The following is a 14,802-nucleotide window of genomic DNA, read 5'->3' on the forward strand; positions in this document are numbered from 1 at the left end:
TACAAATACAGACAGAGAGATCGAAACAGACAGAGACATAGAGAGAGACGGAGAGACAGTTACTATCTCGGGCAACGCCTGGGTACTACAGCTAGTAATATATAATATCCAGACATTACACCATAGGGAGAAAATTGAACCTTTTCCAAACTCTTGTGTCTCCTTTCTCGTTATTTGATTGAGTCTCCTCTTATTGAAGACCATATAATGTGATTGCGGAGGTAATAGTAATTCTGTGGGTTTGTATTTTATCCATGTAAGTGTATTGCAGCTGTTTATATTCACATTTGAATCTTTTGTCAGTGGTAGAATTGATTTTTCACCTCGTGTGCTGCACTTTCTCTAGATCACGTTTGCTCGTTTCTGGTGATGAGTTTTTGTGAAACAGTATTTTTGTGTCAAAATCATTTTTTGAGTAACTGCTTTTTTCATAACTATATATGATATATAGCTCGTAGTCTCTTTATATGTGACATTTCTAAATATTGTTTTGGACTTTTACTTCTGCATTGTCAGGGTGTTTCTAAAATTTGGGTCAAATCACCTTCTCTATCAGTTTACAATTAGTTGGGATTTAGAGACTTGAGACTTTCATATCATTGAGAGACACAGAAGCCCAATAACCTGGAAATTCTTCCTGGGAAAATCTATGTATCTAAACTTCCTCCAAGAAGAAGAAAGTTGGCTCTCAATGCCACCTCTGTAAGTTCATGTCGACCCTTTAGAGTGCCTATCTGCCATGGATGAACCTAGCATCTTCCAAAAGGAAGTTTGAGCTTTAATTTGCAAATTCTGTTTTTAGGCAGTATTAACACACGATTTAGGATATTCAAGCCAACCAGAGCCATCTCCATCTGCAGACAGCTGTTTCAGCATCCTATACCTTCAGCAGTGCAGAATACTGGTTGCCTAGCTTAGTGGCCATTGACAGAGGTCTACAGCCGTGATGGGCGAATAGTAACTATTTGTGATCGGATAATGCTTACCAAATTCAAAGTACTATTCCAGTATTCGTAACCGCAAGAAAAATGCTCTTTTTCCCCATTGACTTGCATTAGGTTCGTTCGTAACAAATACTGGAATAGAATTTTGGGATTTGTTATGAATAATCCAAACACAAATAGCTACTATTCGCACATTAGTCTACAGTGTAAAGTTTATTTTTGAGGAGACTGCCAAACTGGTGTATGTAGTCTTATAGTTATTTTTTGGCTGCTAAGTCGTATTGTAAGATGTTTTTATAGCTTTGACATGACTAGAATAGCTATATATGGCATTAGAGAGCCGGCTTTCTTCTTCTGGGAAGTGGCTAAAGTGCATAGGAAAAAAGGCGATGTCGTCGGGGTTTTCCTATGCCTTCTGGACTTCCCATTGTACTTGGCATGGCCCAGAATGCAAGGCCGATTCCTGGCTCAACCAAGTAGTTTACTGAGCTGGCTACACATGTTGTTTTTTACTGCAAAAATAATAGATTCCAGCACCAATAAGGATAAAATCCAAAAATTATGTAAAAAATGGAAAATTCTTTATTGGATCTTCATGTTAAAAATATGAACACACAATTTAAAAAATGAATAAGGATCTTATCTTTAGATCCGAAACGCGTCAGGTGTTAGGTGTTATTTATGGACTTATAAATTGTGTGTTCATATTTTTAACATGAAGATCCAATAAAGAATTTTCTATTTTTTACCTAATTTTTGTATGGTATCCTAATTGGTGCTGGAATCTATACTATTTTTGCTGTTGCTCTATCTTGGGAACCCTATCCTGGGAACCCCAATCCTGGTGTTATCCGTGCATCACAATTGAATCCATATCACAGGCATTACAATAGGCTAAAAACTATATTTTTTTTTTTTACTGATGCATGTTAAAGCAACTGTCCACCACTGGACAACCACTGCTTATTCAGTTCAGGGCCCCATAGAAAATAAAATCGATGTATACGCTCCCCCTGCAGCGGTGCCAGTTCAGCATTGTCTTCTGCGCTGCTGTTTCCAGCAGGTTATGTGGCAGTGTTGTGTCACGGGACTGCTGCAGCCAATCAGCCGTTGATCTGCTGCAGCACATCAATATTACCTGGAAGTCTACAGCCGTTCAGAAACGTGTCTGGGAACAGCAGCACCGACATTGCGGAGGTGACTATACATTGAATATATTTTCTATGGGACCCTTCATTTATTAAGCTGGGGTTGTCAAGTAGTGGACAAGCTTTTTAACAGCGGTCTTTTTTTTTTTTTGCAATTTTTTAGGAAATGTCTGTTCACTTTACACAATGTATCTGGTTGATATGGTTTATGAAGTGTAGAGGCCTCCATAGACATTACACTAATGTTGGACAAGAATCTGATGAGTATGGGGGCACTAACCAAGTGATCGTGAAGGATCGTTAACTCTTTAAGGGATAAGCCGCCTATAAATGTTGGTCAGCATCCTTTTCACAAAAGTTCTTAGCCGAACAAGTGTTTTATGTATGGGATAGTCGGCTGAGGAGGTTGTCGGCCGAAGGATCGGCCGAGACATTGTTCAGATAACAGACATCTAATGTGTATGGCCAGCTCAAGTATTTGAGATCTCCCTCTTGCAATGCTGTAATGCTATGCGTTTTTATTCGGTGATGTTCATTCTGATCTTATCGGTGCTTGCCAGCATCTTCTGTCGTCAGCCCTTGAATTGCTACCAAATGTTTATATTTGTATTCTTTTCTTATTGCATTTTGCTCTTAATTTTCAGTACCAGCTACTGAAGTTATCAATGATAGACACACAAATGTAGAAGTACCTTTAGGTGTTAAGGTTATTTCTAGAGCTGTGATTGTCAATGTGTGATGTGATTTTGTGTTACTTGGCTTCATAGGTGAACAGCTGCCGTGAAACATAATATTAGTATTCACACAGATGTGGCCACATTCTTATTTTGCGGTAGGGTAATTGAGATCTTACACCCATCTGTACGCAAGCGAAAACCTCTTCTTTAAAGATATTTTCAGGGTACGTCCACATATGACAGACCTGGAGCATGTTTTGCACCTTTGATTTGTGCACAGAAAATTCAGTGTTTATTAGAGCACCTGCAATTTGGATGAAAAATGTGCACCATAGATTATGATTTGCTCTGAGTATTTTAAAGGGAACCTGTCATTAGATTTTAGCCTTCTAAACTAAAACTAGCACCTGTGCTGCATTCTATAAAGGTGTACGTTACCCCCTGACCCTGTAGACCCCAAAAATATCTTTATAAAATCTCCCGCCCTGTATGTATGAGGGGCTGCTGATATGTCTTTGGCTTTGTGATCTTTTTATGTTTCTATAGTAGCGAATGTTACATCTGATGAAAGCCTTATGTGTCTAGGTTTTCAAAATTTTGTGTTTGTTGCTTATGGCATCATTGTTCTACGCACGCGGGAACACAAACTGGCGGAGTCTAATGCGATATACACAGCAACTGAGAGCAGAGGAGTGATAAAATTCTTGTGTCTGCAAGGAAAGTCCACAAAGGATATTGATGGTGATATGTCACAGACATTAGGGGATCATTGCGCATCTTATTCCACAGTTAAGAACTGGGTTGCCACATTTAAAACGGGCCACTTCAGCACCAATGACAAGGAACGTCCTGGACGACCGAGAGTGGTTATTGTTCCGGAGATCGTCAATGTTGTGCACAACCTCATACTGGAGAATCGGTGAATCTCAGCTAAAGCAATAGCAGCCATCATGGGGATTTCCCGTGAATGTGTTTTGTGTCATTATCCATGAACATTTGGAAATAAGGAAGCTATCTGCAAAGTGGATCCCCAAATGTTTGACAACAGATCTCTGTCCATTTGTCAGCATTTCCGGACTGATAAAAACTTCCTGGATCGGCTGGTCACTATGGATAAGACCTAGATTTATTTGTATGACCCTGAAAACAAGGAGCAGTCAAGAGTGGAGACACAGTGGTTCTCCTTGTCCAAAGAAGTTCAGGGTGCAAAAATCAGTCACTAAGGTGATGGCGTCTGTGTTCTGGGATAAGGAGGGCATGCTGCTAGTGGACTACCTTCAAAAGGGTTCCACCATCAATGCAAGGTATTACATTGAACTTTTCGACCAATTGAAGGTAGCTCTGAAGGCCAAAAGGTGCGGCAAGCTGTTGAAAGGAATCTGTTCCTGCAAGACAATGCCTCCACTCACACTGCACAAGCGACCATGGCAAAACTGGCAGAGCTGGGATTCCAGCTGACTGACCACCCACATTATTCACCAGATCTAGCTCCCTCCAATTATCATCTGTTTCCAAACCTAAAGAAACACCTCAAGGATACCAAAATTCATGCCATTTCTGATGCCATGGCTGCTACGGATGCCTGGTTTAGGGCACAACCGAAATCCTTCTTTTTGCTAGGCTTACAGAACTTGGAATACCGATTGTAAGAAGTGTGTTGACATCAGTGGAGAGTATGTGGAATAAATGTAAAGTTTCATCATCCTATCTTGTTTCTTTCTGGGCAAATCCAAAGACTTATCAGCAGCCCCTTGTAAATTGTCTGGTGGGCTTCCTAATCTGTGTCTCCTGTCCCTCCTTTTGCCCTCCTCATGTACTGATTGCCATGGATGACACTTCGGATGCCATTTACATAGGTGGGCAAAATCTCTATATTTCTGACTTGCACAGGCGCACGTCACTCTGCCCTGTTGCGTGCAGAGCTGAAAACATAGGCGTGCACAAATTGGCAAGTTCTCTGCACAGGTGAGAGATTTGCCTGGTGATTTAATGACTTCATCTACTTCATCCACATCGGCGGGCAAAATCTCACGCCGCGTAAATAACTTACTGATTTGTGCAGACGCACCTATGTTTTCTGCTCTGCCCGCAACAGGGCAGAGTGAAGTGTGCCTGTGCGAGCTGGAAATATGGAGATTTTGCCTGCCTATGTGGATGGCGCCTGAAGCGTCTTCTACGTCGATCAGCACAGGAAGGACAGGAAAGCGAAAGAAGGGACGGGAGAGACAGATCAGATTAGGACGTCCATCAGACCAGACAATTTACATACAGGGCGGGAGATTTTATAAAGGCATTTTTGGAGTCTACAGGAGGGTCAGGGGGGTAATGTGCATCTCTATGGAATGCAGCACAGGTGCCAGTTTTAGTTTAGAAGGCCAAACCCTGGTGACAGGTTCCTTTTTAAGTTCCAGAATAAATTGACATTTATTTCCAGTATAAATTGACATTTTGCGATGTTTTTTTTTTTTTTATAAAAATCACACTCCATTCGCACCGTTTTTCTCGCCGTGTGTCTTAGGCCTAAGCCATACTGCATTAAATTCGGTGCGAGTGGAGTGTGATAAAACATCGCATTCCACTCGGACCAATATTAGCCTGTGTGTCAGCACACATGAGCGATTATTTTCTCAGCCCTAATCGGACCAAGAAAACAATCACATCATGCTGCGATTGTAATGCGAGACTTTCTCTCGCACCCATTCAAGTGTATGGGGCGAGAGAAAAATCGCAGTACACCGGTATACCATGAGTGCAATGCGAGAATGTTAATATCCGGCTACGGAGGAGAGAGAGAGAAATCCCTCCCCTCCTCAGTGCCGGCCCTCCCCCTGCAGCTGAGGTCTGCTCGTACGGTCGGACATCAGTCGCAGGGACACTTGCATGACACTCTGCTCTGCTGTACTGCCAGCGTGAGCCGAGTGTCATGTGAGGGGATCGCAGTAATCCCTGTGTGGCCCCAGCCTTGTGCCTAAAGATGTGGCTTCCACATACTGAAGGAAAATACTGACCAAAATACCATGCCATGTATGGCCACGGGAACACACTGAGAATTTGGTGCAGAAGTGGTGCCCGTGTTTCTATTACACTTTTCCTATGATTTGTTCCACTCTTGGTTTTGGCTACGAATACGGAGATAAACCAAAAAGTCAAAAAATAGTAGTATGTGTGCACGTGGCCTAAAAGTGACCCAAGTGGATACTATCAATGTGTGGAAGTCACACAATATGCCCTTTTTATTTTATCTCTTTAGAGATTAATTTGATAATTTAAATCACCAATTCAAGTCAGTTTGTCTGTGAAATAGATGGACAGCACATCCGCTGCAGTGTGCTCTTCACAGGTGTCATTCAGACATTCGTGTTGCACGTTGTATCCTGCTTTTCTTTTTACCAATACAAATGATGTACTGTATTTTTTGAACTGTGATGCACTGGACCATACGCCTAGGTTTTAGAAGAGTAAAATGGAGAAAAAGATTTGAAGCAAAAAAATGTGCTCATGATGCACTGTTATGGAAGTAATGTCCCCCAATTTTGTACTATTGTTCCGCATCCTGGTATATATGTGGCCCATCTTGGTGTTTTGTGTCCTCCATCCTGATATACATGGACCCATCTTTTTATATATGTCCCCCATCCTGGTATATAAGCTCCCAATCTTGGGTCCCCTCCTAGCATATATGTCCCCTATCATGGTATATATGTGGCCCATCCTTCTGTAAATGTCCTTTATCCTGGTATAAATGGGCCTTTTTTTTATGTGTTTTCTATCCTGGTATATATGTCCCCCATCACAGGCCCATTCTGGTATATATGCCGCCCGTTATGACACAAACACACACACACACACACACACACACACACACACACACACACTGTTCTACTGATCTTCCCTCTGCTTCCCTGGTGCGTGGAGTTTCCTTCTGATGCTGGCAACTGACTTTGGCCTGTAAGTGACAAGCAGCACATGACGTCACTGCCCGCAATCACAGGCATGTGGAGGCAGGAGAAGGGTCAGTGCTGCTGTAGGAAACCTGTGGTGGCAGGAGCAGTGAATATTCATTTCTCCATTAAAGGACAATTCACTGCTCCCCACACCCATAATCCCGTCCACCTCTAGTTACTGGTGTCAGTGATTTAGTATATAACTGTGAAGATTTTTACTTACCTTGATCCCGAGAGGTGGTTAGGATTAAGGGTATGAGGAGCAATGAATATTAATTTACCTTTAATGGAGAAATGAATATTCACTACTGCTGACTTGCTGTAGTAGCGATCCTGCTGCATCCTCTGACCCCGCTCCACCTCCGATGGCTCCTCCCTCTCCCCTCCACCTTTCCCCACAGCGAGTCATGTACATTTGGACTATAAAATGCATCCCTGTTTTTCTCCCAAATTTTAAGAGGAAAAAGTGTCTTATAGTCAAAAAAATATGGTAACCATTATAAACCATGGTCCTATTCACATGCCCGTGGTTTTTTTTCACGGGCTGTGTCTGTACAGAACACATGGGGACATGTCAGTTTTTCCCTGTATTAAAAGGTGCTAATACAATTCTGAGTCTGTGAAAAACACATACTGCCTTGCAAAAGTATTCATGCCCTGTGAACTTTTCCGCATTTTTTTTCCACATTAAGCCCACAAACGTAAATGTATTTTATGTAGGATACAATACTAAAATAGCAAAAATTGTGAAGTTTAAATGAAACGATACATGGTTTTTTACATTTTTTTATTTTAGTAATAAAAATCTGACTAGTGTGACATGCATTTTTATTCAGCTCCGAAGTCAATACTTTTTAGCGCCACCTTTTGCTGCAATTACTGCTTCAAGTCTCTTGGTGATGTCTCTATCAGCTTTGCACATCTAGAGGCTGACATTTTTGCCCATTCTTCCTTACAAAATAGCTTTAGCTCAGCGAGATTGGATGGACGTGTCTGTGATCAGCAATTTCCAAGACTTGTCACAGATTCTCAATGGCATTTAGGTCTGAGCTAATTCTTTGACTAGTTTCCCCAGATTTGTCGGCTCTCTTTCTGTCTAATTTCTCCCCTATGGGCATGATAACATAATTTCCATGAGTCGTCTTCACCACCAGGTTCTGAAAATGTCACTCATTTGCGTGGCTCATTTTGACTGTATCTGTTTGCCTTTGAACCCGGGTGTACACTTCTCAGGTTCTTTAGGCTCACTACGCATGACCAGAAGCTCATTAGACGTGTATGTGGGCCATCTTCTGAATGTCCTTTCATGCGCAGTGTGCCTAATGAAGCTGGAAAGCGTACACCCTGCTTCCGAGGCGCACTGATACAGCCCAAAATGAGCCGCGCACATGCCCCAGATTTCCAGGAGCTGACTGTGACGCCAGCATGTGAAAATCATGTTATTACGCCCACAAGGGCATGATAATATGGAGGGCCGACTAGTCTGGAATTAATGCCTTTGCAATTAGTCACAGGTCTAATTATAATAGTGACAGCAAGGTTTAAAAGTAGATTTTTTTAAAAAAAAAATGTTCATATTAGTGAATGGCATTATACAGGGCTGGTTAGAGAGGGAAATTGGCCATACAGGTTACAGTGCTGCTTGGCTAGAGGGCATAGGGGACCTGACAGGTTCCTCTTAAACATGGGAGGGTGAATGAGGTCTAATGGGTAGGAGACACTTGGAAAGCTTATTGGTTTTTGTTTTTTTTTTTTTTTGTTTTTTGCATACCAGAAGAAAAAATGCCACACTGATTATTTGGAAACCCAGTTCAAAATAGCTAATGAAAATGGAATATAAAAGGTGTAGATTAAAATTGGATGCAAAAAAATATTGGATGGATGGAGCAGTGTCACACATTACACCACTTTTTCCCTAGAATTGGATGGAGCGGGGGTCACACATTACATACATTTAGATACTGCATATATAATCTCATCATGTGATACACACCACTGAGCCTTTTATTAATCTCTGCATGCATTACTCTCCACTTATCTAATCGCTGCAGATGATACAGTCCAGGTATCTAACCCCAGCACATGATAAAATTTACAGACCTCTCCATTCGGTATAGGTGGGTAAATTTGCAAATTCGGCAGTGTACCAAATACTTTGTTGACCCTCTGTGTGTGTGTGTGTGTGTGTGTGTATGTATGTGTGTATATGTATATGTACACAGTACAGACCAAAACGTTTGGACACACCTCCTCATTCAAAGAGTTTTCTTTATTTTCATGACTCTAAAAATTGTAGATTCACATTGAAGGCATCAAAACTATGAATGAAAACATGTGGAATGAAATGCTTAAAGTGTGAAACAACTGAAAATATGTCTTATATTCTAGGTTCTTCAAAGTAGCCACCTTTTGCTTTGATTACTGCTTTGCACACTCTTGGTATTCTCTTGATGAGCTTCAAGAGGTAGTCACCGGAAATGGTGTTCCAACAGTCTTGAAGCAGTTCCCAGAGATGCTTAGCACTTGTTGGCCCTTTTGCCATCACTCTGCGGTCCAGGTCACCCCAAACCATCTCGATTGGGTTCAGGTCTGGTGACTTTGGAGGCCAGGTCATCTGGCGTAGCACCCCATCACTCTCCCTCTTAGTCAAATAGCCCTTACACAGCCTGGAGGTGTGTTTGGGGTCATTGTCCTGTTGAAAAATAAATTATGGTCCAACTAAACACAAACCAGATGGGATAGCATGCCGCTGCAAGATGCTGTGGTAGCCATGCTGGTTCAGTATGCCTTCAATTTTGAATAAATCCCCCAACTGTGTCACCAGCAAAGCACCCCCACACCATCACACCTCCTCCTCCATGCTTCACGGTGGGAAACAGTCATGTAGAGTCCATCCATTCATCTTTTCTACAAAGACACGGTGGTTGGATCCAAAGATCTCAAATTTGGACTCATCAGACCAAAGCACAGATTTCCACTGGTCTAATGTCCATTCCTTGTGTACTTTAGCTCTCTTTAGTCTCTTCTGCTTGTTGCCTGTCCTTACCAGTGATGTCCTAGCAGCTATTTTACCATGAAGGCCTGCTGCACAAAGTCTCCTCTTAGGCTGCTTTCACACTACGTTTTTTTAACATCCGTCATGAACGTTTTTTTAACGCAAAAGCGGATCCAGTGCAAATGCGTTTTCATTTCAATGCATTTGCAATGGACTCGCGTTAACATGCGTTCACATGCGTTTGCGTGCGTTATAGTGAGCATCCAGCGACTTGCAGTTTTTTAACATTTTTCAAAAACGCTACTTGTAGCGTTTTTGAGCTGTGTCCAAATACTGCAAATTGCTGGATCCTGACTATACTGCATGCAAACGCATGTGAACGCGGCATGCTGATAGACAGGATCCTGCTTGCTCTACTGAGCATGCCCAGAAACCAGCCTCGGGTGATCAGTCCCTCTCTCTCCTCCCTCCCTCTCTGTCTCTCCCCACCTCCCTCTCCCCCGCCTGAGAGCTGCAGACACTCGTAACCAAGATAAATATCTGGTAACCAAGGAAAGCGCTTCTTAGTTACCCGATGTTTACGTTGGTTACGTGTGCAGGCAGCCCGGCTCCTAGCATCTGCAGACGCTTGTAACAAAGATAAATATCGGGTATCCAAGCAAGTTACCCGATGCTTACCTTGGTTACGAGCTTCTGCAGCTGTCAGAAGCCGGCTCCCAGTCTATCACGTTCAGTTCCACTGACTCCAGATCACATGACTCCAATGCCCGCCCATAAACTTAAAGTGACAGGATCCTGCAAAATAACACATGCGTTTTTTTGCTGTAAAAGCAGAATCCGCTTTTACAGCAAAAAAAGTTCATGATGCATGTTAAAAAAACGTAGTGTGAAAGGAGCCTTAATAGTTATTCTAGAGATGAGGAGGTGTGTCCAAACTTTTGGTCTGTAGTCTGTGTGTGTGTGTGTGTGTGTGTGTGTGTATGTATGTATATGTGTGTGTATATATAATATATATATATCTCAATTATATGTGTGTGTGTGTGTGTGTATGTGTGTATATATATATCTATATATATAATTGCCTTATTCTGTCTGTCTGTCTGTCTGTCTTGCTCCAAAATTGTATAATTGCCTTATTCTGTCTGTCTGTCTGTCTTGCTCCAAAATTGTGTCCTTACCGTGACATGCCCTTACGGTGACAAACAGCGGATTGGCCGCTGGGCTCGCCATGGCCCCCCCGCACGGATTGGCCGCTCGGCTTCACGGATTCGCCATGGCCCCGTTCCCCCCGCACGGATTGGCCGTGTCCTTACGGTGACAAACAGCGGATTGGCCGCTGGGCTCGCCATGGCCCCGCCCCCCGCACGGATTGGCCGCTCGGCTTCACGGATTCGCCATGGCCCCGTTCCCCCCGCACGGATTGGCCGCTCAGCCTCACGGATTGGCCGCTCGCCTCGGCTCCTCCCCCCGCACGGATTGGCCGCTCTCCTCAGCTCCGCCCCCACACGGATTGGCCGCTCGCCCAGGCTCCGCCCCCCACACGGAATGGCCTCTCGCCCCGAGGTGAGCGCATCAAGGTCCTGCAGCGGCGGAACACACACACACGCACACACATAAGAACAGACACACACACATATACACACACACATCCACATCAGATCGCATCCACACACTCAAAACATCCCGTGATATCGCTTGCTTCTCGGCGGCGATACTGTGCAGTGACCTTCCAGGACCTGCCGGAGGATCACATGGCCGGAAGCATGTGGTATCTCCGGATGTTGTGATTGTGTGAGCGCGTATGTGCGATATCGTCAGTGTGTGTATGCGATCGGATGTGTGTGAGTGTGTTCTGATGTGTGAGTGTATGCGATCGGATCTGTGATTGTCGGCAGAGGAGCACAGGGAGAAGTGGGGTGTGTGTGTGATTGTATGCGATCAGATGTGTGCGTGTTTACTGTCTGATGTGTGACTGTGGAGATGGGGGGTGCGCAGCATGGGGGATGGAGCACGATGGGGGGGTGCGCAGCATGGGGGATGGAGCACGATGGGGAGTGCGCAGCATGGGGGATGGAGCACGATGGGGGGTGCACAGCATGGGGGATGGAGCACGATGGGGGGTGCGCAGCATGGGTGATGGAGCACGTTTGGGAGTGCGCAGGATGGGGGATAGAGCACGATGGGGAGTGCGCAGCATGGGGGATGGAGCATGTTTGGGAGTGCGCAGCATGGGGGATGGAGCACGATGGGGAATGCGCAGCATGGGGGATGGAGCACAATGGGGAGAACGCAGCATGGGGGATGGAGCACGATTGGGGGTGTGCAGCATGGGGGATGGAGCACGATGGGGGGTGCGCAGCATGGGGGATGGAGGACGTTTGGGAGTGCGCAGCTTGGGGGATAGAGCACGATGGGGAGTGCGCAGCATGGGGGATGGAGCACGATGGGGAATGCGCAGCATGGGGGATGGAGCACAATGGGGAGAACGCAGCATGGGGGATGGAGCACGATGGGGGGTGTGCAGCATGGGGGATGGAGGACGTTTGGGAGTGCGCAGCTTGGGGGATAGAGCACGATGGGGAGTGCGCAGCATGGGGGATGGAGCACGATGGGGAGTGCGCAGCATGGGGGATGGAGCACGTTTGGGATTGCGCAGCATGGGGGATGGAGCACGATGGGGAATGCGCAGCATGGGGGATGGATCACGATGGGGAGTACGCAGCATGGGGGATGGAGCACGATGGGGGGTGCACACCTCCCCCCAAAACACACACACACACACAGCCACACACGCACTGCACAACACACCACACCACACACACACTGGGAACCACAAACACTGCCCTACACAGACACCCACACACACAGACAACGCCGCACACACACAATACCCAACACACAAACACCGCGGCACACACAAATATACGCACATACCGCACAACACACACATTGCACAAAACATACCTCCCCCAAAACACACACACACACCCCACACCCACACAAACCACGCAACACACACACAACGATACAGACACAGCGCTCCACAAATAACGACACACAACACAACACACAAACACCGCTCTCACCCCCCGCCACACCCAGACAACACCCAGAACATATAGAGCCCCTACACAAACACTTCGTAACTACACACAACAACATCTATACATATATATAACAAAAATCATACATTAACTACACAATACGTAAATTCTAGAATACCCGATGTTTAGAATCGGGCCACCTTCTAGTGTATATATATATTAATATAATTTTTTATAATAGTCTAGCTAGGCTCCGACATGATACACATGAGCCATTATTATTTGTGACTTTGCCCTTCAAAATAAGTGTATCTGTATTCTCTGGCAGTAAATATTATGTCACCTGTAAGTCTTATTAAACCAATTTTGTTCCATAATGTCATTCACAACTCATTCCTCATATTCTGTGTGACTTGCAGCACTCCAGCCAAAATGTTCAGTCATTTTTCACTGCCTGATTTGTGGTTCCATAAATATGAAACTATTTCTTGGCAGTGGCTGACATACCTCACCTGTCCTTGGGTTCATTAGCCCCCCTGAATAGCTGCATGGAGGCTGAATTTCTCCAGAATATCGAATATGCTGTATGATAGTCATTCCACCTGTTTACTTAGCCACCTCACCGGCTTTGTTCATTCCTGATCGTATTGGCTTTCTAATATTTTGCCTATTTTGGCACCAATATTAGTGGAAGCCAACATTATTTCCATAAACTTATTCTGTACACTAGTTGATTAGAAAATCTATGTTATAAGCAAGAATTATGTGTCCCTGAATTTATATTTTGATTTTCTCTCCAAGCCAGCCACTGGTTTGATTAACTATGACCAACTGGAGGTGACAGCCCGACTCTTTCGTCCAAAGCTCATCATCGCTGGGACTAGCGCCTACGCAAGACTGATTGATTATGCCAGGATGAGGAAGGTATGCCGAATGTATCAGTGCTTCAATTAATTATGTTGGGGTACGATTGTATTATATCTAGACTATTATTGAGACCACCAGCATACGTTTCTCTAGATTGACAGGTTCACCACAATCCTTTGATCATCTTCATTTCATTACTCATCTCACATATGGCTCTTGTGTTCCTCCCGTATGGGTTTTTATGTACATGACCTTTCAAATATTTCTGCTCTAACATTTTATTAAAGTTTGTTGCTGTGGAAATTATTAATATCCTGAAACAAAAAACAAACAAGAGATATAGATCAGACCAACTCTGTAGCAAAATAAGTTTACTGCTGGGTTCAGATGATAACCTGTTTGAGGATAATCCATATTTATCAACAGGTATCCGGCTATGACACATTATAGCATCTCCAACTTTTAATAAATGTGATAGGTCTTCTAGATGTCTCATCCTGGCATAGGTTGGGCATCACTAAAGCGAATAAGAATTAGACTGTACAAAAAAACAATTTGCAGAACATAAATCCATGTTGTCCTTTGATCTAATGTTGGGGCGTCCCTGACATTTATTTAAAGACACACTAGGAAATTAATGTATACAGCCAGTTTTGTGGAATTCCTGCAGAGAACAAAATTGTTAATCTCCTGCTCAGCAATGTCCTCTCTGGTGGCCAGCTTAAGCTCTACCCCTTTAGTTAAGGGATGTACGGTTTTGGTCACAGTTGGAAGGCTTCTGCTGCAGCCAGTTGTCTTACAGCCACACACGACAGTAAGGGTACGTGACTACGATCAGGACTAACTGCGTCCTGGACGTAGCGGGTCCTGACCTGCGAGCCCTGCGTCTCCTCCGCAGGAGACCATAGCTGATTGTACCCACAATCAAGGTTCAGTGTGCTGCAGTCTCTCGCTTGTGTTCTCCCTAGGAAGGACGCATGTGACTCTGCAGCAAACAATTGACATTCTGTGGTCTGGAAAACCGCACTGCAGGTCAGTATTTGCTGCAGAATAAACAAGCACAGTGGGCACAGGATTTCTAGAAATCCAATCCACTTTGCTTGTACTGTACAACACAGCGTTTTGGAAGCAGCATAAACACACTGCAGCCAAAACACTGCAAACACTGATCATGGGCACGCAC

General features: G+C 44.3%; 1 protein-coding gene across 1 annotated transcript in view; it reads left to right on the forward strand.

Moving 5' to 3' along the window:
• Positions 1–14,802, forward strand: part of SHMT2 (serine hydroxymethyltransferase 2) — a 126,424-nt gene that overhangs the window by 62,525 nt on the left and 49,097 nt on the right. The window contains exon 6 of the mRNA XM_075337066.1: positions 13,554–13,676. Within this exon, the coding sequence (XP_075193181.1) occupies positions 13,554–13,676 (123 nt within the window). The remainder of the gene's footprint in view (positions 1–13,553; positions 13,677–14,802) is intronic.

Source organism: Anomaloglossus baeobatrachus, chromosome 2 (assembly GCF_048569485.1).
Source record: "Anomaloglossus baeobatrachus isolate aAnoBae1 chromosome 2, aAnoBae1.hap1, whole genome shotgun sequence".
NCBI lineage: Eukaryota > Metazoa > Chordata > Amphibia > Anura > Aromobatidae > Anomaloglossus > Anomaloglossus baeobatrachus.